Source organism: Oreochromis niloticus, linkage group LG20 (assembly GCF_001858045.2).
Source record: "Oreochromis niloticus isolate F11D_XX linkage group LG20, O_niloticus_UMD_NMBU, whole genome shotgun sequence".
Taxonomy (NCBI): domain Eukaryota; kingdom Metazoa; phylum Chordata; class Actinopteri; order Cichliformes; family Cichlidae; genus Oreochromis; species Oreochromis niloticus.
This window is the reverse complement of record NC_031984.2, coordinates 11,371,188-11,394,793: the sequence shown is the minus strand read 5'-3', so window position 1 is coordinate 11,394,793 and position 23,606 is coordinate 11,371,188. Positions and strand designations below refer to the sequence as shown.

Sequence of the window (23,606 nt, the reverse complement as noted above, 5' to 3'; positions counted from 1 at the left end):
TATGAAAATCTGCCAAATCAAACATGCTGAAATACCCGCACTTGTGAGTCAGGGCCTAAAGGAAGTGATTCTTCTATTTCTGGTAAAAACAAAAGAACGCTAACAAGAAAGCAAGTTGATTATTTTCTTGGTTACAACAAAGTAAAGACAGTTCATACCAAAAGCATGACAAAAAAAGTGTTTTTGTGTTTTTAAATAAAGGGGCAATAATAGTTCAACAACATGAGAGAGAGATTTTAATCATATGGCAATTAAACAGAGGTGCATTCATGTCTTCAGTCACACAGGCACTGCAGTTTTTGTACAATACAGTACACAGAACTCTGTTATAAATTACAAGCAATACCAAAAATAAATGGATACCAAAGAGCCGAGGACACCCGGGAATTAAGATGGTAGCCATTAATTTTGGTGTCACATCAGAATTTTAAGCAGGCTGCGACCCAGTCCATAGACACAGATTAATCCAGTCTGTGATGATTTTATTCCTCTCTGCATATTTAAATGAATATAAAGACAAAAGTAAATTCACAATTTCTGCGTAACAGAGACTTGAATCCATGTCGTATCTAAAACAGAGTTTCATCCATTTTCTTTTAAACAGTCAAGAGGTGAGTCTTTTTGGTCAGCAGGAGGGTGCTCCTATGTGTCTGCATCAATCCTGTGAGCTGTAAAGTAGAAATAATGTCCACAAAGTCAGATCAAGCAACCTGAGATGGCAGATAGCCTAGCACGGTATATCTTAAGAGACATTTTCAAATAAATAAAAAACAAATAAACACCAATGTTTAACATATCAAAAGACTTTTAGATTTGAAGTAAATTTACCCTGCAGTCAAAAACAACTATAAGTGTGAAAACATCCTAAAACTCTTTAGACCAGGCAAAGGTTTTCCAGTCTTCCATTGTCCCAATTTTGTGGAGCTGGTGTGAATTGCAGCCTCAGTTCCCTGTTGTGGACAGGAGTGACACCTAGTGTGGTCTTCTGCTGCTGCTTCAAGTTTCAAAGAGCTGTGCATTCAGAGATGCTCTTCTGCATACCTTGTTTGTAAGTAGTGCTCATTTTGAGTTGCCACTGCCTTCCTATCAGCTTGAATCAGCCTGACCGTTCACGTCAACATGCCATTTTCACCTAGAGAACTGCCTCTCACTGGACATTTGATCTTTTTTTTAAACCCCAGAGATGTTTGTGAGGGAACATCCGAGTGGATAAAGAGTTTCTGAAACACTCAGTTCGGTCAATTTGGCACAAATAAACATGGCACCTTTCTCCCCCCATTCTCCTCAGCAGGTCATCGTGACCGTGTCTACATGTCCGAATGAGTCGATTTCCTGATATGTGACTGACTGTTTAGATATTTTGCATTTAAAAATGACTGAACAGGTGTACCTAACAAAGTGGCCAGTGAGTGCATAAGCATACTGTCCAAAAGACTTACATTGCTTTGGTATCCTGAGTGACTCCGTATCTCCTGACAGGACTTGATGCATGACCCCGCGGAATTGATAGAGCACCTTCAGGCTCTTCTCCTCCCCCACACAGGGGTCGTAGAAGCCAGGGAGTCCTGACTGGAAAGGGAACACAGAGTCATGCAGCACTGCCAAGAGACTAAATAACGTAGCGAGCCATGGATGTCAACTTGTGAGGCTACTCTATTTTTGCGCAGGAAAACACTTAATTCTTAAAAAATTATTGGAAAAAGCACTATACTTGTAAAATTGACTTTTTAAGCATTACATTTTGAGTTTGGAAGTCTTGACTTATTACCTTGGTAGCCTCAGTGAGGATGAGTTTTGAGTCTTTCACCAGACACTGCAGTGGCACGGTCACATCAATGACCTTTGCCCTCTCGTGTTTTCTGCTGTTGTCTGTGACGAACTTGCCGTACCAAGCGTTGAGGATAATGAGACCTGTTTAAGTAAGCAGCATCAACATTAAAACCTTTCTTCTGCAATAAAACATCAATAAAACACCCCGTTTAGTATTAAGAGTTCAAAAAACCAAGGTTGACTATTAAACACTAAACACAAATCTCTATTTTCACAGTTTGAACGTTATGTGCCAGCAGCTGCAGCTAAAGAGTCTATGAACAGACCAGTGAACTTTTTTTTGCCGTTTGTAAAAGTAATTTTGCAAGTGCACAATAAAAAGACACCATAATTCATTTTAATCACAGGCTGCATAAACAATACTGTAACCATTTAATAGAGTGCGGTCAATTAAATAGAAAAGAGCAGCTGCGTGCCTGTCACTACACGCACACACACACTGTTATTAACTGTTACTTTATAGGCCTGGAGTCTAAAGGACCGCCGATGATACTAAAAATCAAAACAATCTCAACTGTGACAGGTGACATAAGGCAATTATCGCTCGTCAAACTCCCATAGGTGAAAATTGTGCTGTCTGCTCAAAGCTTTTTGTTCCTCTGCTTATCAAAGAAAAACTAAAAAAAGGACTAATTATCACCAGCTGAAAAGAAAGTAGCAGGGTCACAAAATCCCACTAAAAACTATAGTTCTTTATTAACTATTTTAGCTTAATTTTAAAAAGAAATTGGTGCGAACAATGCAAGTTACCTGATACTCAAAGGAAAGTCGTGTACACAAGTCCCATCTTTGCCTGGTGTACAGTCCCCTTAAATTTTAGTGAACCTCTGAAGAAGATGATTACAGTGTTTTCTATGTTTTTTTTAAGTGTGTGGTAGGAATTATCAACAAGTGAAAACAGAGATTTTTTTCTTTTGCTAATAAAGGATTATTTTCTTTTGATGTAGCCAAACACTGCAATATGTGAGAATTTACACTTTGTACTGAGAAACATTCAAGCCGACATCAATAGATTGCGCTCAAAATGTACAAAAACAGCTCTGAATCCAAAATAATTATGTTTTTTCTTAACAATCGGCTAAAAATAACATTATTTTCAGGATACGGCTTTCTTCAAATATTACTAATCTTACCCATCCGAGACTCCTCGGCTTCAATAATCCTGCGCACTGACTCCTGCATGAGCAAGACCTTTAGATATGAAAAGAGACACAAATAATGAGGTTTTACATTGTGTGGATTAAACTAATGAATTTGACTAATGCTCTGCATTTTATCTAATCCCATCTCGCTCTACTGGCAGGAATAACACTCCTTGACAGACACAACACCTGCATCCCTTATCTAACGTCAACAACAACGCAGGATCGGCACCACAGCTTCTAAAATACTCACAGCAGCTTCTGCCTCCTGTTTCTTTTTGGCTATATCAGAGGCCGAGCTCTCCCTCTGCTTCTCCAACTCTCTGTTGAGTTCAAAGATAAATGGAGAAATAAAATGAGCTCATAAAATCTGCCCATAATAATACATGTGGCGCTACTTCCAATAACACCGCTTGCGTGAAACAACTAAGGTAAAGAAAGTTTCTTACTGTTCCTTCTGGGCCCGCACATATGGCCGAATAATAAGCTGCTGCATGGCGAGGTAGAATACCAGTGGTCCCACTGTGGCGTAAAATACAGCACTAGGCAGGAGTTGGTCAGTCAGGTGAATAGGGAAGAAATACGTCTGGCTGGCTCTGTTAAGTCTGTGGATAGAGAGTTGGTTTTAATATTTCTATCTATAGTCATATGCCTGAAGTTGAAAACACAGCAAAGTGAAAACACTGCAGAACTCCAGGTCAAGCGGGAGAGTGAGCTGCGCGCTGTTCCTCAGATGATTAATTTATGTGATATGCTCTCCTTAAGTCTGTCTGTGTCTAAAAATAAAATGTAAGCTGTACATACACTTGCTTTTAAATCATACCCCAGGAACACCTAACATCATATTGTATTGAATCCTGTGTGAACATGTGCAGATACACACTTCCAATTTGTGGAAAAAAAAAGGAGAAATGGCAACAAGAAATTGAGGGAAACTCCAATGAATGGGAAATTGGAACAACAAGTTACACTTACTTAATCTTGAGGGAGACACCTTGGGGCACTCCCACGCTGACGGTGGCCCCCAGGACACTGTGTCGACTGATCTTCCTCTCGGCACCGTATTCTACCACGGTCCCAAAAAACCCTGATCTGCAACAAAAGCGCAAAGTTACAACCACTCTACCCATCATTTACTTTAACAGGCCAGTTCCCTGCACAACAATTATCCCACCCAAACTTCATTTAATAGAAACATTAATCACTCTAGAGTTTCACACCAGAAAAGCAATGTTAATATGACCTACAACAGGGGTTCCATTATGAACACATATTGCTCGTTAACAACATACTTTACTGAGCCCTTAATCTTCGTCTGGTCTTCATCCTGAAACTTGTACTGGTAGCTCATCATCATAAAAGTGTGAGGAATGCCAAGCTGCAGAGATAAAATGTGAGCGTTAATCTTGGTGATCCTGTGATAACCGGCTGTGATTTTCAGTTAAATATCACTCCTGGCTCCTAACCTGCATTGCGAAGGTGAAATGGCTGCTCTTAGTGTCCCTCACTATGCTGGTGTTCATAGAAGACTGGATCCCCCAGCGCCACTGCAGGTACCCCATAGTGTTCTTGTCTAGGTGACGGGCCAGCACCGTGGTGAACCCAGGACGCACGCCTCGAGATGAAAACTGGAGCCCGCACTGAGCAGTCACAAAGCTGAGACAACAAGCAAAATAAAGAAATCGGTGAAATTGTTGTTGTTGTTGCAAAAATATCGAGGATTGACTTATTTTTCTCTAGCATGTCTAAGCATACAATCGAGGCGTCAAGTTGCGGAATATCTTCATTCCGAGGAAAGGTCCATGAGAGTCTCCAGCTCCCAACTCTACCTGTTTAAACACAGACGGCAAAAACGTCTCACATCTTAAAATGTCATAGCGTATTATTAAAAACACACACGCGCCTGTTTTGCGACAAATACCAGCAATTTACAGTACTAGGGAGTGTGCAATGCCCACTGAAAACACAGCATACCTCTCCCCACCCCTTAGCTGACGTGACTCTTCTCAAAGCCAGATTAATAGTGCCGCCTCCATTTCCATTGTGGGTTGACAAGGACCCAGACAGAATGGCTGTGTCTTTTGTAGTGAGAGGAGCCTGCAGTAGAACACATAAAGCTGTGAGTCCTGTTATTGGCATCAAGTCAAACATCTTTTCCAAAAGCCATCACAGACTCATTGGCATCTCTTAATCCAATATATAGAAAAGCAAGAATCCTCGGGCAACCAGTTACCTCTATAGATTGTGATATGTGCATTTTGTTGATTTCCACATGTGGGACTCCACCTCCAACCATATCTTCATAGTCCTCTTCATACCGGTCAAAAAGGTCTGTGGCGTCAATACCCACACTAATCGTTCCCTGCAAAATTATCATGAATTGATACAGTGTTTATTGAAAATTCATAAAATATGCACACCATTCCTGGGTTCAATGCGAGGTTTCTTATCTTCCCTCAACATACCTTTGGGTTGGTCCTTTGCTGAAGTCTTCTCTCCTCTCGCTCTCTCTGAAGACGCTCATACTCTTCTCGAATCTCTGCAGGGGTTCTTTTCCTTTCCACCACCTGCAGGCAGAAGATATGTTATTTGAATGTAAAGCGAGCAGGACTGACTGGTTGCAGATACAGGTTTACAGTTGGAAACATAAATAAATAAAAATAAATATATAAATCACTCTCCCATATATTCTTCCTCTGTAAATATTTGTTCTTTCTGCATCATACTTTGTACAGTCCAGCATTATTAGATGAAGGCAAAGGTAGAACAGTTTCACACAAAGGAACCAATGCTACATTTTTTAAGGATGTTATTTTTTAATGCGTGCCTCTTGATGTTTCCATCAGCTTTCTCAAGATGTCAAATCTCCAGCTAAGAGATATTTGAACACTAACAAAGACAGGAGGCTTTTTCTTTTTGAATTTCTGAATACTGTTTTGCCAACTTGCAATGAATATGGTCAGAAGTTACAAGGTACTTTTGACTGCTCCCTTATTTCCCATGGGGTTACCACTGCAGATGGATCCACATATTTGATTTTGAACAGATAAGACTGGCACTGGGAGTACACTAGCTTGTGAACCCCTGAAGACTGAGTTTGTGTTTTGGACCATGCATCTTTTCTATGAAAGACAAAGCACAACACCACAGAGTTCTGAAAATTTAATTACAAAATTTACTCTATGCTTGGTTTTGACTAGCAATGCCTGTCATATTTATCATGAATTCAATATACAGTATTTAAAGAATGAATAAGCTGACTCTTGTAATCGGTATTGTCGAAATTCAGAACGCTACAGAGCTGGTATTGAAGTTTTTCGCACGTGCAAAGGAAGTTATAGGTGTGCCAGTGTATATTACTTAATAGCAAACAATAGTTCAACACAACGACCATTCTTTCTAACTATGGATGTATGCTTCAGTGGGAAATCAACCGTGTAGGTACATCGTAACTGCAAACCCCTCTAAAACCCTACGATGTAAAGACAATCATAACCTGACATGCACCTCCCTCCCTGTAATTACATGCCACGTCAACACAGCCCATAATTAGTGATTATCATTGATTCTTTCTATTCATTTCTAGCTACTTTTTCACTGTAATTTATTTATTTATAAGTGAGAGGATAACAATCATCGCCTCAGTATAAGGAATAATAATCACAGTATCAGACTATTAGGACTCTCAAATGTCAGCAAATTTCTGGAATGAGACTGCAGAAACTATTTGAACTGAATGTACAAAACTTGAGGGATAAATATGTTTGAAGACACCAAACATTGTGGACCCAAGGGAGAAAAAAGTCCCAGCATTTTGTTTCTATCATTGCTGGCACTGGATGTAAAATATGACCACAAGGCACTCAATCAATCAATCAATGGATCACACAGAACAATAAATGCTGGCAGCGACCTCAGCCACTCAACACAGGATATGTCATAGACACTGAAGACGTCTAAACAAGTCACAAGTCACTGAGAGACTCACCTCCCATCCTTCAACATCAAGTCCTCGCTTGCCATAGATATCATAGATAGCACGTGCCTGAGGGTCACTGAGCACTAGAAAGAGATTCAAAATGTAAACCAGCAGTATGCTTTCTTTACGTCTTAAAAGAACCTAACATACGTCAAAACATACTCAAGGGCATCAGCAGGTCAACATAGGGTTGAGAAGGGAATCGAAAGGAAATGTGATCAATGCTCTTCTTACCTTCATAAGCTTCGTGTACAAGGTTAAAAAGGTGCTCTGCTTGTCTCTTTAGTTCAGGATCCCGGTGTTTGTCTGGGTGATAGAGCATGCATAATCGTCTGTATGCCGCCTTCAGCTCCTCCTGCGTAGCCTGAAGGGAAAAAAGACAGCACAGCATAGTTACAACATAACATAACACGGAGTAAAATTGTTTTTAAAAATGTAATCTAGCCTACCATTACCCCAGCATATTTAATGTTTTGAAATCACTCGGAGTGATATTTTTATAACCGATTCGTAATCAAAGTTTTTACCTTCCTTGCTTAAGAATATGGAAATTATAATAACATTTATAGTTCAGTATACTTATACACTTTAGGCTGCCAGCAAATGGTTTTCTTTTGCATAACAATTTTTCAGATAAACACGATGCTTTTTGCTGCTACAAGTAAATAATCACGACCAAAAACGTGCGATTCCTGCAGACTTAAAAAGTCAATTTATACTATAATCAGCACTGCGTGTTGCATGCTGCAGCTCCGAAGTTACATTAGCTACTTAGCACTCTCCAAAGTACATGACATACATGTGAAATTGAAAAAAAAATTGCCAGTCCGTGAACATCAACTCTTAGATTGCCAAATAAACACACCGATTCTCTGTCCTACCCAAGTAATATATTACGTTGCCAAAGCTGTCACCCCACGACCCTTCTGTGCTCACTAAAACAACCGAAGAGTTAATCAATGTCGAGGGTCACTAGTTAGCTGCCTAGCTAATGTTTCATCTATGTTTGGGAGCAACGCTTTAATATCAACAGTATAAAGTTTATAGGACGACCGATGCTGAATCCGCACACGCAATCATTCAGATCCCAGCTGCATATTGTACCTCTCTTCTGACATTTAGCAGGGAATAATAATCATCACTGGCGAGCTCATCATCGTCTAAGGGAGACGCCATGTTCACACCCGGTCATCTCTTCTTTGTGTCACTTATGTCGTTCCAAGTCTCCTCTTCGCGCTCTGTCGCCCCCTGGTGTTGGGATGAGCGACAACTCCGCGGCCGTTTCCTATATGCTGACACATTGCTAGGCGGTCCTGTGAATATTTAAGTTTGAATTCATTCATTGCAGTTGCTGTGCTTATGAGGAATAATGCGTAGGAAAGAAGTATGAAGTAACCCGGCTTTTTTTTTTTTTTTTTTTTGCTTTTGTTTTGTTGTTGTTGTTTTTTTGCACTGCAGCCATCCGCGAATTTACTTTAAAATCACTTTAGTGTTCATTCAACCTGATTTATTTTATTTCAGTTTTGCAAATGATACTATATAATGGCTAAATAACTTACAGGGGAGAAATATTATGTATATACACCGAATGTTCTTTTTTTATGTGAGAGAAAATGAATATTGCTCATATTTAGAGGGAACGTGTATGGCTTAATTCTAAAGGGATATTGCCTGCATCACATTCAGCTATAGAAGCAATTAAGGCAGGGGGTGAAGAAAATCACATTAGGTCTTTCATTAATTACTCTCCTCGCAATAACAACAAGCCGTTGACTGCACGAGGCGCAGCAGCAGGCAACAGAGGAGCTGTTCTTTCAGCACCACCACCTCAAACTATACACTGCATTTCAACGCTGACGGCCGGCAGCCTGTTAAAGGCTGTCCTTGAGTGGAGTGCCGCAGTTGAAGCGATTAAGCACAGTGATCTGTAATTAGATTGCCTCTAGCCATTTAACGTATATTGTCAAGCATGTGTGATTGCGCCATAATGATAGCAGTTACAAGAAAATCCTCCGTGGCATATATGGGTAGAGTTAAAAGTTAACTCTGGACCAGAAACAGCTGTTTACATGGACTCCACCGCCGGCAGCCTCCCTCATGGTGGAACAAGAGGTGGTATCCACATCTCTTGGAAATCAATGCGGTTTTCAGTATTGTGGTGAAATCATTTAGACAGGCCTACAGGGGGGAAAGTAGTCTGCAGGCTCCCCAATGTAAACGGACACATGATTGACAGACTGCGCAGAGTACTGTCCAATATGTCTCAAATGCTTCTTTACAGGGCTGCATATTTGTCTTCAACTCAAACTCGGTGTCTTAAATACGGGAAAATGAAACTTAAAACAAAGTGCTCTGTGATGGATGATTATGGAAAATTCTCTTTTTTTTCTTTTCTGAGGCTGAGCCTCCAGTTATTAGTTGTACGAACCAGCTCGTGTCTCCAGTATCAGATTAGATAAGCAGACTTTGATTAAAAAACAATTAATGAAGAACATTAAGCACTTAATTTCTTCTAATAACTGGTTTTGCGTCACTCGGAAATGACAGTGTAAAACAACTTGGTTGGGGTGGCTCAAAAGGGAAGCATTTAATATTCACAATCTAATCAGTTTCTTATAAAAAAAAATTAAAAAAGAAAGAAGGAAAATTATGAAAGCAACCTGCCAGACATTAAAGTTTTCTTTTCCCTTTTATAATAGGGTCTTTTAAAGACCAGCATCGCCTCTGAGCTGTAAAAATATATTAAATAAAAAATATTTAGATTTAAAAAAAACCCCAAAACAAAACACTGCTGGCGGTGCCAAGGTGAGGTGAGATGTGTTGTTTTTCATCCCGGAGCCTCTCTGTCAGTCACCTCCTCACAGCCAATGATAAGTTCGCCTCGGTCGGACCGACTCGCCGCTTGCTCCTCCGGTCCCTCCTCGTGCTGTCCTCGCCGTGCACGCGCGTGGTACCCACGGTCGTGAGGAGGAGGAGGATGTTGCGCGTGAAGGGGAAATGGCTGCCGAAAACAAGCCGGAAGGTAAGAGAAATATAATGGGATTAATTTACTAGTATGACCGCGGTGTGGGTTTTGGAAGAGCTGCAACTCCGTGCGGAAATGACACACGCGTGAAGCCGAGCGGAGAAATTTTCGGTAGAAAGCGGCTCCGCTATTTTCCTCCGAATAGGCTGCTAAAACGTGGAGACATCACCTAGCCAGCTAATATTAGCTTGCATTCTAGCCAAGCTACTATTCCCATCGTAGCCCACATTTAAAAGCACGCCACTGGGACGAATAGCGTGGCAAAAAGTGCCGTGTTTACCGTTTATTGTGCTCGCGTTCCTTGTCAAATGACGAGCAATTCAAGTTGTTAACAACAAGGCTAAGTTAATGACAACATGTCATTGGCATCGACCAACTTCTTCCCTTATTACCCAGCTTTAAAAGCGGCTTGGTTGTGTTAGTTTATATGTCAATACGGCTCTGTTTTCGAACCGCTTTTTGCAGCTTGTTTTGACGGCATTGCAATAGGCTAATTATTAAGACATGTCTGATTTAAAATGTAGCCTATAAGTCTTGTTTTTTCTCTCTGTTTCTTTCTTTCTCATCTTGGAGAGGGTCGTTTAGTCCCCCACCTCTTGAAGCGCGAGAAATTTCTTCGGCTTTCAGCGGATAGTGTTTATGAGCCAGAAGTGATGTATTGTTTTTAAACGAGCGAATATTAGCCTCCGTTTTCCAAATGCCAATTAATACTACTTGGCCTATATTTGGTCCGAAACACGGGCATCAAAGCGTTGTGATGCCTGCTCCGCTCGCAATGCCCTATCGCACTTGAAATGCCATCACACCGGAGGAAGCAGGGAGGATGGAGAGTAGGATTTCCAGCAGCCTGCCTGCCCATTACACTACTTTACACATAGGACAAAACGAAGACTTCCTTCCCCTCCTCAGCTGACTTCACACGGCTCGCTAACTTGAAATGAAATGCACTAGACTTAATTATTTTCCTTCTTAGTGGAATATTTTATTGCAACCCATATGCATAAGAGATTTGATCTGATTCAGACAGGCCCATGGATTTTTTGGGTGAGTAATTAAACAACGCCTGCATGAAAATAAAGATGTGATCCATGATTTTTAAACGGACCGGTTTTCCTGGCGCCTTTTCACTGATAATGATGTTTGAAGCTGTCTGGAGCCAGTTACTTATTTACAATCTCAGTGTTTTTGATAAAGATGAAATGTGTATATGTTAAAAATATATATTTTCAACAATGATCTTAGAATTAAACGCGTGATTATTTACATGTTATAGTTTGTGTGTATTCATACGTTTTTGCTATTGTTACTTTAATTGATTTATTGATAATTATTTAACTTTTTTATTGAACAGAATACAGTGGTAGATAATTCAAATCATATGTTCTTGTTTTTTATATATATGTTTGCTGATTTATATAGAGCTTTAGGGTACAGAAAAAGAGTCTTTCTAGGTTTTTTTTTTTTTTTTTTTTTTTTAAACTGGCTGCTTGAATTGAGAAAGACAACATTTTTTAATTTTTTTAAAAATAAATTTGGTCCAGCTGTTTCTGAGCTGTTCTTTATGTTTTGTTGCAGGGTTTAAAATTAAACAGGCGTCTGTCAGTCTTTGGTGTCAGTAACCTCAAACACCAATTCTTTTTGATGTAGAATTACTGTAATGTTTCAAATTGTCTCGGTCCATGTGAGGAGAGATGATAAAACGCTGGGATTTTAGTTGTTTGGATGTCAGTGTGCCAACCACTAAAGCAAGTCCCACCAGGGGGTGGTATTGAGCTACAGAAGCAAACTTACATGAGGGATCAGTCTGTGGCTATGACAAAAAAAAAAAAAAAATGAAGACATCTGGTTTTGTGATAGTAATGACTTCACTATGGTGTATAGTCCTAATGAATTCATCTACATAGCTGAACTTAACAAATAGACTGTAGCTGATAATCGCGATGTCTCCCCCAACACGAGGAGCTCTCACTGCAAACCTTGACTTGAAAGTCCCATTGCTGAGCCGGTCAAGTTATTTTCAGAGTTCCTATGAGGCCGGTCAGTGGAAAAAGGAGGAGGAAGGGGGGCATAAAGAGACAGAGAGTGCTCCATACCTTTATGTAAACGCTATATACTCTCATGCATACCTGGCCGTTAAAGCTTTTACATAAAGCTGTCATGAATCATTCCACTTGAACCAAGTCTTTTTGGCTTTTCAGCAGGAATGTAAAACGTTTCAACAAACACAACTTTTACAGCTTTTACATGACGTGTTCCTGAATGTCTGGCAGCCACTAAGACAGCTCAACAGTGTTTCCTTAACCTTTTGTCCTTGTGGTATGCGGGCAGCGCCGATCGCTCTTAGCTGTTTGGCAGGTCTTATGATGGCCCATAACAACTGAGGGTTACATCTTGTGTTAAACCCAGGGGCCATGACCCAGCCTCACGTCGTGGTGTAATGTTTACATCCTGGGGTATTTCTCTCCAGCCTAACTGATCGTCTATCCCCTTGGGGTTATTTTTTTCCCCCCTTCACACTCATAAAAAGCTCTGTGTGTCCGTTACTCTAAGTACAAAGCCTGGAGGGCACTGAAAGGACATGCTTGATATGTCTCACACTGACACTGGTCTGGATAAAACTACAGCCAGTGGTCTTATGAATCCGCTAGAGCAGAAATTTCATATAGATATTTCAGTACTACAGCCAAATGTGAGAAATAAAACAAGGTTTGTAATGAAAACACCATGTGAAAATGCAATCATGATATTCACCTCTGAATTGAAATCTCGATATGGTATTTTTCCCAGCCTAGCAGAATCATGTAGCACACTTCGATTAATATAAAATCAGGTAATTGCAAATCCAATGATGAAGGGGAGTGTTTACTCACACTTAAAGTTTCATGATCTTATCATTTCACTCAAAGTTCAGGGTGAAGCAGCAGCAAAACATCAAGTAAACACGCAGTCAGCCATTAACTTACAAAAAGTGCTTGTGCAGCAATGGCATAAATATTTCTCTGCTGTTTTGTAAAGAAGGATGAATTTAACCTCCTCGTGATGCCAGACGACTTGCTCTGCCAGTTTTGTGTGGAATCAGGATATAGCTACATTTTTTTCCCAGGCTTTTAATTGAATCAGTGAAGTATGGATGGGTGGGACCCAGGTCCAGTCTGTGGTTGCTGAGACGTCTGCATGTAATAGACCTTTACCGACAGCTTTACAGGGTCTCCACTGATTGATTGTATTGATTCTTCCAGCTCACCAATGACACAATAAGAAGTGTTACTGACCCATATCAAAACAGGCCAGAGCTATACTAACCTATATCAAGGGGCATTTTCCTTGTAGAGAGAAAAAGATTGAGTTGGTGGAAAGCTTCACTGTTTTAAACAACCAATAGATAAATTCAATATGTATTATTACCCTGATTATTGTTGGTGTTATTATTATTCCCATCACATTTTTCCCAACAGCTCCTGTGTGTTTTAAATGCATTTCAAAAAACTGTGTGTAGTTTCTGTTTATGCATGGGGGAGTTTGCTTAGGTATCACAGGCTGGGAGAATGCTTCTTTTCCTCGATTTTCTCTACTTTTCTCTTTGCCTCCTGAAGGACTGAAGAAAGTTCGTAATCCGGATCGAATGTACAGATCAGCAGTGTGTTATGCTGGCCATGGTCCACCTAAGAATATCAGTGATGACACAGAGACGAACAGTAAGAGTCAGTTATTAATACTGCATTGCTGCTGCAAGAGGCCACTAGCTGGCCAATCTATTATTCATCCATCAATTCATTTATTTACTTCTTGATTTCATCCGTCCCCATGCCCCCTCCCTCTTTTATTCTTCTCCAACACAACACCTCCTCCGGCTGTTCTGTTGATTGAAGTGTCTGCTTTACAGGATCACACTGTCAATAGTTGAAGTGTTGTCGTTAACCAAGAGTGATTTCAGGTTGAGGCCAGGGGATCAGGACCTGAGCAGACCCTCAGAGAGAAAGCTTACGCTTTGATCCATCAATTATGACCCAGGACTTGCTTTTTCTTTGCTTTTCTTAAACCTGTATTTGATGGAGGGGTATCAACTCAGGTTAACGTTATGTTGTAAAAATGCTGGAAAAATAAATTGTGTATGACCAAATATAAAAGAAATGGCATCCTATATAGTTTTCCTTTATGGGTTAATATTTGTTTCTGTCTCCCTCTCATTTCATTTGCACTCGGATCAGAACTCTAGATCAGGCATCATAGAGAAGGTTTTTATGACTAGTAAAAGCCAGCTTCTGTAGGGATTGCTTCAGTGCGCTTACAAGTCTGTGCACAAGCGCTATTTTCTGTCATGACCAAAACAAGTCAATCAGAAATATAGGCCAAAGTGTTGACTTTATTTGTGGTGATTTTCCCTTCATTCCTCTTTAGAGAACGTGCCTGAATTTTAGCCTCTGTCTTTTTCCATTGAAAAAACTGTCCCCTCTAAAGCAGATTGTTCCTCTGCAAAAAGGAGTGCCTTCATTGTTAATGAATACACCAGTCTCTTCACTGCTGGGAGACTCTGTTGATCTAGGCTAGAGACTGGGTAATTAAGTGTGCTCATGTATTGTCATTTCTAAATAGTAAGTCTGAAATCACCCCCAACCCCTTGTTAGACTCTTCACTCGATATGTGTCACTGGAAGAGCTTTGCTGCACCAGATCTTTTTGGTATTTTTAACAGAGAATGTTTTGAAAGATTTAATGCCAAGGGAGTGCCAGTGCAGATCTATGAAACAGTGATGCAGACTGTAACGGGAACATTTTTGATAGACTTTTGCGTTACCCCTTCATGTGTGACAACTGTGACTGACAATACGTTTTGCCAGTGTTGCTGTTTTCCCTCATGTTATTGCATGGTATTACAGTATCCTGTTCCCATGTCAGACACCCCGTTTAATGTGTTCAGCCTGGGGGTTTTTTCTGCCTACCAGGACACTCTGTAGCAGAATACAGGAGCTCAAACAAGCAGGTAAACCATTGATCTGAGTAATCGTCTGAGTAATTGTGGGAGTAGTTATGATACAGAAAGAAGGGTTTTGTTTGTGTGCATGTGTAAGCTAGAGGGAAAAAACTGAAAGAGAACAAGAGCAAGAGAGAGGGAGTGAGAGTGAGAGAGAGACCTCACCTCTGCTCTCCTTGAGATGGGATTTTTATGGATGGGTGAGCGTGGTGAGGGCTGAGAACACATAAAGAGTCATTTTCAGTTTGTTGCAGGCAGTTAACCATGTGTACATGTTTGTTGAACTTTCAGTAATAGGCGCAGGCTTTTTTTTGAGCTGTTTGACTTTTTGACAGTCTTTCCTTATTATGCTACATTATAGTGTACTATTAACTACACAGAGACAAAGTGTGTCCAGCATATGGCCATTGAGGTAATGTAAACAGTGTAAATGTAAACAGAGAAAGCTGCAATACTGCACATGTTGCATCTTGTAGCACAACAGCAAAAGAAAATGTTCCCAGTGAGATTCAGTCCTATTCAGATCTCTCGCTGGCATGCAGATGCTTTCTGCCTTTCCCAGCGGGGAAAAAAAAAAAACCTTTAGCATTTTTTACAACAGCTGTTGTGTGCATTCCCGGTCAAACAATCATCCTTGATTCTTTCACTAGACGCCGTATAATAGTGTCTTTACTTTAGGTTTATAGTACCATAGCTGTGCTATAGGGAAGTTCACCAGTTCACTTTTTTTGCTCGTGGGCAGTTTGTAATTTCACTAGATGTAAGAGTGTTATCGAACAGGCTATGGGCCAAATGATAAAGATAATTGGTTTCCCCGTCCTACACTAAAACATGGCTATTTTAAGTCTGCGTCTACATACTCCTCTCTGTGTTCCCATCAAGAGCCATCAGGCTGTGGGGAGACCAGCCCCTGGACGATAGGCATCATTGTCGTTATTGCCAGGGAAATTTGACACTACTTAAATTGTCCTGTGTTGTTTTAAAGCTCAGCTCAGGATCTCCCACAAGTACTAGGCTATAGACTCTCGTATAATCAACTGTTTGGTTCACCACTGGCCAAGAGCAACCACTTTTTCTTTTAGGTACAGCATAAAATCGGTGATATAGATTAAAGGTCTGCATGAATTAAATAGTGTTTTTGTAATATTTGGAAACATTTCAAGCCTGTTAAGATTAGAGATTTCAAATCATTTTAATTAGTGAATTTAGACTTTCTGTGTGAAATAAAAGAAAAACTTGAGAAAATCTTTTTAGTTGTTGTGTGATATATTTAAAGCTGTATCAAGTTAATTAAAGATCAGCAGTCGCTTATTTTTTAGAAACAAGCCATTTTAGCTGTCAGAATTGTTAAATGAATGTGGAAATCACAGCGTTTGACCAAAAATAGTTTGTGCAAGGATTTGGGGGATTAGATGGATCACAGAAATGTGTCCACATCTTTAGGCTACTGAAACCAATATCCCGTTACGGTAAATGCATTGGCCATAGACTCATGCAGGTTAAGCCCACTTTTTCTCTTTCCTCTTCATTTTTTTCACATCTCACAACTAGATTAATTGGTTTTAGTTTCCAGCGCGTTATCAGTTGACCATTTCCCCCTGGCTGCATAAGTTCATCTCTGCTTCACATTTGAACACACTTTGTCTGGATTTTCATCAAGCTAACATGTTCCCCGTTTCTACCCATGGTGTGAGCTGTAGGTCCACTCTGTCACCTTCTGTATGTCTGGTTATTATATCTACTGCATGAGACATACAACACATTATAAATTTCTCATCATCTCTATGCATTTCATGAATTTGATTACTGTCTGTGCATGCATTAACTGCATGTATGCTCTAGTATTTGTCTGCATGCTACAGATAGAAAGCATATATATCTTATACTTTTCTTCCTTCCTGTCTATTTTAGCAGACCTATGCTTTTATGTTTTCATAGCCCATGGATATCTTACCTACAAACTGAAACATAATGCAGTTAATTTTTTATATTCCTTTAGAAGCAGTTGGAAAATTAGCTGCTTTAGGAAAAAAAATCACTGCTAGTTTTAAAAGGTGCAACAAATGAAAGCACCACACATTAAATGGTGTTCAGGAAGTCTTGAGAAATGTCCCTTTACTTAATAAAAAGTCACAATAAATGCAGGCATTTCTTCAAGGATGTTTAAGTGATCAAGATGTGACCATCATTGCAATTTTCATGTGGAAGTCTGCATCAAGGCAAAACCTCTTTGCATATGTTGTTTTTTGTTTTCAGTACAGCACTACTAATTTGTTTTTTAAATACAACGCTTTGTAGTGGATAAAAAAGCACATTTTTGCCTCTGTTTGCTTGACATTTTGTCACCTCAGTTGATGAAATGTGTCTGAGCTTATCTCATTTGCCTAACCACACTAATTTCTAAGCTAAAGTCTTTTTTCAATTTTTGGTCCAGCCCAGTGGACGGCTGTCATACAACATAATGATAACAGACACTGCCATAGACCTAATTCAGTTTCAGAGCACTTCTTACTGCACAGAGACGAGGGCCAAATATTTATCCACAGGACTGTTTGTTCTTCTCTGATTCACCTCCCATGTGTTCTAGGTATAGCTACAAAAGAACAGTTAGACTCCTCTTCACATCCATAAGCCATATTAGCCACTGAACCGTTGTGGAAAATGTTTGCATTCAAAGTTACTTTGGGTATGCACCACCAGCAGCGATTTGTTGAATGATCTATAGCCAAAACATTAGCTTGCTATTTCTCCACAATGTGGGCACAGATTAAAAAGAAAAACTGTCACTCCCAGTGCGCTCTGAGACAGAGACGGAAGAGAGAGGGTTTTGCGTTCAGGGCTCAGATATTGATTAAAGATTTGTTTTTGTCAGCCTTTCCAGTCTCATGACCCTCGCTCTCATCTCTAGGGTGGGGCTGGAGCAAGCTAGCATGACAGATACCCTTAAATTTGGCCCAAGTGTTTGCTTAGCAGCCAGGATCAGCGATAATCCAAACATCATCACAGAGAAATATATATATCTTTATACCCATTCGTCAAAGGGTGATGTAAATTATACAGCAGCATGCACAGACTGCCACTGTTCAGCTCATACATGGCCTGTGGTGGCAACATGAAAGCTGCAGACCTGTAGTCTCTATATTGAAAAGCATTCCTCTCCCCGTTTAGCCTTTTGTATGTGAGCTCACTCATCAAGACCTAGAATGTAATTGGCTCCAGTGTGCCAGCTCAGCTCAGCACATCCTCTCATGTAACAAGCTCTGGTATTAGCCTGTCTTGCACTTTAGTGTTTTACAACCAAATAGTAGTTTTCTGTGGATCCTTCTCTTGGCTAATGTACAGGCAGTCATTAAGGCTGCTGTTTAAACTCCAAAATAAATATTAAACCTTACAGGGGGGTCCATGGGAAAAGCAAAGAAGCAGAGTTGTTTATAGACTTTGATCAACTTCTGGTTAAGAAAAAAAGAGCTACATTTACATTTTCAAAGCCAAATTTTAGTGGGTAAGTTCCTGTTTATCCACTGATCAAATCAGGCAATTTGATTAAGAAGAGCTTGTCTATATTCTCTAAACCTGCTAGGCCCCTCAGGGCTGTTTTTGTATCACACACAAACTACAGGATATATACAAGATATCCATTCCACATTCCACAATGGACAGATTTTTAATTAGTAAACAATACTTTGTAGCAACGCTCAGTTTCTCCTTTGCATCAGTGGAAATGCCCGGTGGAAGAAAGACATACTGTAGCTGAAATATTGTTAGTTCTGATAAATAGCAGGTGACAGAACAAAAAGAGTTTAGAGTTATTAGAGTGCTGTAAAAGGAAACCTCAGTAATGAAGAGTTCATTTTTGTGTGTTTAAGAGCCTTGTAAGAAATGTTTTTAAAAGACCCCATTCAAGTTAGACAAGGACTCCCAGATTAGAGAAGGCCAAAACTGAGCATCTGAGGAAGTGCCACATCTAAAAAACATGGTTTATTTAACAGCAAAAAAGCATCGAACGCCGTTTGAAACATGACCGTAGTTAACCTGTTCGTCAAAGAAATACAGTCATTCATATGTAGAAGAAAACCTGGAGACAATAGCCCTAAATATAATCTGATGTTTTGGTACTGTAAGGTCTCTGGTGTTTTTGTACCTGGTGTTAATAATAGCTTCCACAGTAAATGCCTAGTTTCTCTACAGTTTTATATTAAAATGAAAAAGAAAAAAAAACATTATCACCGGTCCACTGAATGAATGATGTTAATGTCAAATACTAAATAAAAGCAGCAGAATTTCTTTGTGCTTTCTGTCTGGCTTAATTTGGACATTATGAAGATTTAGTATTAAAGTTAATAAAGCTTAACCCATATCTTTTCACATAGATCAGTTAGTACTACTGTTAAAGGTTTAGTTGCAAATCCTTTGCTGTCAATGAATGTCTGAAATCCACGATCCGTACACATAAACAGATACTTGGCATATTCCCTGGAGATGCTCTGCCAGGTCTGTATTGCAGCCATACTCATTTCTTGCTTGTTTTGGGGACATTTTGCCTTCAGTCTGGTCTTCAGCAAGTGTAACACATGCTCACTTGGATTGAGGTCAGCTGACTGAATCGGCCAGTCGGAAACATTACACTGACTAAAAAATAGTGGAAGTCAGCAGTTAAAGCCCACAGAGTGTGTCTCATTCAAATGCATTGTCCCAGGGAAACTGTTCTAAATGCACTGCCTGTATGATATATTGATTTAAAATTAAATACAAAGGATTGAAATGATACTTTTTCCAGTATAAAATTAAGAATTATTAACACCAAAATAAAAATGGCAAAATGCTTTTAACATTCAGAATGTTTACATGTAGCACATTAGTAATCTAATCATTCTCCAGTTTGGTGGTAACCTGATTTCAGAGGCATCCTTGTAAGGTTAAGGGATTAGGAGAGATCCAGTTAACACCTTGTTAGTCCTGCAGGGTTTACATAGGTTGCTTTGACGCTTGGGGGGTTGTTAGCTGACAAATACAAGACTGGCATTTTCAAAGTAAAAAGCAGTTATGTTGCAGTTGTGTCACCTTTTCATGTGCGCGGCATACTGAGCCGAGATGCTTTTTGCATAATTCAGTGGTCTCTGGCAAAGTTGTAGAACCAAAGGTGCTTTGCTCGAAAACACGTTGTGCAATGACCGGTGTGATTTTAAGGTTATGAAATGATTAAAACCAAGTGGGAGATTTTATTACATCTGTCAAGGTCCTCTATGCTGTTCTCATCCAAAATATTTCAGCCTGCTGGCAGGTTGAGCAGACATATCCTCTTACAGTAGATTTCTATCACAACTCTCTCGGTGAGGAAATCCTCGACATACTTGAGCCTGGTGTTGATGGTGTCATACGAGGGTGTGCCAGAGGGGAGCATTAACTCCCGAATAATCTGAGGAGAGACAGACTCTTCGTATGTACGGATGTGAGCTTTAAAGAGCAAATCTTTTAGGAAGGGCGATGGCTAAGACTTTCTACTGACCTGTGAGGTATCAGAGTGTGGATTTAATGTGTTTTTTTTATATCTGTTTCTTGCTCACATTTGAAGTTGTTGCTCTGAGAACGAGTATCCACATAAAACAGCTTCTTTTCATCTTTTGTCTCTGCCTCTGATCATTCACTTGCAGCATGTTATCTAGTTTTGACAGTGAAACTACTCTGGTGGTACCTAGGAGCAGATGCTGTGTGCGATTCTTAATTGGGTGAAAAAAATCATTACAGATACCTGTGAAGCTCACATAAAACAGGGTCTGCATGAGTCTACATGTAAAATAATAGGTACAGACGGATATAGCGGATACCACAGATATGCTTGCATTCCTTTGGGAGCGATGACGTTCCACCTTATGGATTACGGTATTCTTGGGCTCCATCTCTATGGATCAGCTGAGTTGAATTTTCTATATGGATGTTTCTGGGCAGTTGCACTGTACTCTTTCAGAGATATACAGCAAGCAGGCTGCAGACACTTTTGGTATAGTCTCATAATGAAGTGCACTACTGGATTATTTGTATTGGCTTTATAGTGGTGTTTTGCTTTGGTTGAACTTTTTCTCTATTTGTCTGATATCAGCTACCCCAGGGATCCATAGTCAGCACTCATATTCAGGCTTTTTTTTTCAGTCTCCCCCTTTACTTGCCCATTACGCCTAACCTACAGTTATATAAATGTGAAAGAATGCAGCTCAGTCTGTGATGTTTGCTTCTTGTTCTTCTATATTTTCAGACTATATTGCATTACGGATAAATGCTGTATTTTGCATTACCTTTAGTGAATGTATTTACATTTAATTTGAACTCATAAGCACTGAATAACAGATTTATTTTCACATGCTGGGACATTACCTGGATTAAACAGCTCAACATCCAAGATTTACAGTGTAACAGACTTTAAATCCATTAGAAAAAAAGAGAGAAGAAGCTTAAAGTCTATATGAATAGAGGACAGGAATAATGCAAACTTTACTGGCAGCTACAGATACTAGACACTTCTTATTTTTGCCCTTTCTTGATTGTAGACTGTTCTCAGCCTTATACAAGTCCCCATCCACACAAATGAACTGTTTCCTTTTTCCACATAGACTGTTCAGATTTTGTTCCATCTAATTGTATATTATTGTTACTGATAAAAATGGATACACTGACAACTTCCCCTGTTTTTGTTTAAACTTATTATCACTTGTAATATCCGTGCTTAGAATATTCTTATTTTGTATGTAATTTACAACTTCTAACATATAGCTGTTTATATTAGATTTCTTTATGATATTGTTAATTTAATCTGTTTTTTTTCGCTCCCTAAGCAAATATAATATGTCCACGCTTAAGTTATCTGCATATTTAAGCAAGAAAACAGCGATGGAATGAAATGAACATTTGAATGCATCCATGCAAAAGGGTCTACTGTTTCGTAATTCTTGTGAACTGATTGTGAAAAGTAAATTGAACAACATACATTATGATGTAAGCATTGGGCCTGGTAATTGTAATTATTTCCCTGAGTAATATACCACATTATTTGTGCTGCACACAGATTCCCAAATCCCCATACACTATGAAATCACTCAAGGGTGTTTATTGTGTCTAAATAATGAATAGATACAGCCTTTACAAGTTGACAGTGAAAAATTTCTGGTGAGCTCCCCTGATAGAATGCATTTCACAGTAAAATAATTTAGTCGACCGCAAAATAAAATGTATGCAACACTCTATCCTTAGATTAATTTCCTAATTCAGTTGGGGATAGTTGTTTTACTGTCAGCGTTTTGCTGCGGAGAGACTTGCAGACTGATAAAGAGGGACATGAGCAAGTCAATAAGGTAGGTGAGCTTGTGCTAAATATTCTTTTTTGTCTTGCTCTTTTTGTAGATGAACATGGACATTTGAAAATATACCTGCCCAAGAAGCTGCTTGAATGTCTACCAAAATGCACGTCGCTGCCAAAGGAGAGACACCGGTGGAACACTAATGAGGTACGGACAGCACTGCTAATCATACCTCTTTCCACTAAATCCATCTCTCTTCAAAGATAGCCGTACATAAGACGCGGTTCTCTCGGGCCCTTTCCAGACATATAAATCATATGAAATCTCTCTGAAATAACAACTGCTACCTGTGATGTTCACTGTTACACCAAAATACATTGAACAATGCTGGTGTACGTTACATGCTTAAATATGACATATGAAGATAGTGTAAGTGTGATTTTTAAATGTACCTATTAGGGTTTATTTCTAGCTCTTGTGCTCCCACTTCACATTACACCTATTTCAGCATGTATTATAACTTTACAGGATTTTATATTTGCATTAATAACTATATTTGAAATTTAAAGTCCATCTTCATCTTATATTGACACACAGTTTCCTCTGATATTTTTTTAGATGTACTTTTGCCAACAAAGATAATTCACTGGTTTCAGTTGCAGTACGTTGTGCGGTGGATTTTTTTTATTTAACCTCACTTTTAAACTGAAACACGTCTCCGAGTCTGTAATTTGTGTTTACTAGAAATTTGGCACGAAAACCCTGTTTGTTAATGTCACTTGTAAGTTTTATTCACAAAACTTCACCCAGCGAGTTCAGCAAGCAGCGAACACGTAAATGGTGTTTTGCACTGGCAGAATGAAAGTGTTTCATGTTTGCATCACATTAGGTAAGGATGACATACCACATTGTACTTGTTTCCATTTAAATGTTTTGCTTTTTAAGATGTTAGAGATGGCCTTTGTTTTCCTTATCCTTTACCAAGAGATCAGACAGTTTTTGGTCATCATTTATTTATGGTGCTAGACATTTAAAAAAATATCATTTATACAGGATTTTGAAGTCGCTCTGGAAAGTAATCAGTGTTTACCAGATCCCGACCCACGTAGACACATCCCAAATTAAAAAAATAAAGCATGCTAAAATGTTGAAAACAATAATAAATGTAATTTTCAGCAATCTTTATGATCCATTATCCGCAGCGTAATTGATTTGCTCTATGGCAGTATTTTAGAGCGCAGACCAACGTCTACACAAGTCTTAAACACGAGTCCCTAACAGGGACTTGTGTTGCTTCATTTGCCTCGGAACTCATTTGTCAGCCTGCTCTCTTTCTCAGGGGATACGTTGATGAATTTATCGCTTTCATT

At 39.4% G+C, this 23,606-nt stretch overlaps 2 protein-coding genes across 2 annotated transcripts in view; one reads left to right on the top strand and one right to left on the bottom strand.

The window, feature by feature from the left end:
* Positions 1 to 213: 213 nt before the first annotated feature.
* dnajc11a (DnaJ (Hsp40) homolog, subfamily C, member 11a) lies at positions 214 to 8,210 on the bottom strand. Its single transcript, XM_003438940.5, has 16 exons — positions 8,056 to 8,210; positions 7,186 to 7,315; positions 6,961 to 7,034; positions 5,438 to 5,539; positions 5,206 to 5,334; positions 4,947 to 5,069; positions 4,728 to 4,801; positions 4,439 to 4,628; positions 4,265 to 4,350; positions 3,948 to 4,064; positions 3,422 to 3,577; positions 3,226 to 3,295; positions 2,964 to 3,021; positions 1,769 to 1,911; positions 1,440 to 1,569; positions 214 to 668 (listed from the first exon to the last, which is right to left on the bottom strand). The coding sequence occupies exons 1-16, from the start codon at positions 8,125 to 8,127 to the stop codon at positions 643 to 645; spliced, it is 1,680 nt and encodes a 559-aa protein (XP_003438988.1). The 5' UTR covers positions 8,128 to 8,210; the 3' UTR covers positions 214 to 642.
* Positions 8,211 to 9,829: 1,619 nt separating this feature from the next.
* The window catches only part of camta1a (calmodulin binding transcription activator 1a), a 281,030-nt gene continuing 267,253 nt past the window's right edge, over positions 9,830 to 23,606 (top strand). Inside the window, exons 1-3 of the mRNA XM_025901871.1 lie at positions 9,830 to 9,973; positions 13,570 to 13,671; positions 22,340 to 22,443. Coding sequence (XP_025757656.1) covers positions 9,949 to 9,973; positions 13,570 to 13,671; positions 22,340 to 22,443 — 231 coding nt within the window. The 5' untranslated portion in view covers positions 9,830 to 9,948. The remainder of the gene's footprint in view (positions 9,974 to 13,569; positions 13,672 to 22,339; positions 22,444 to 23,606) is intronic.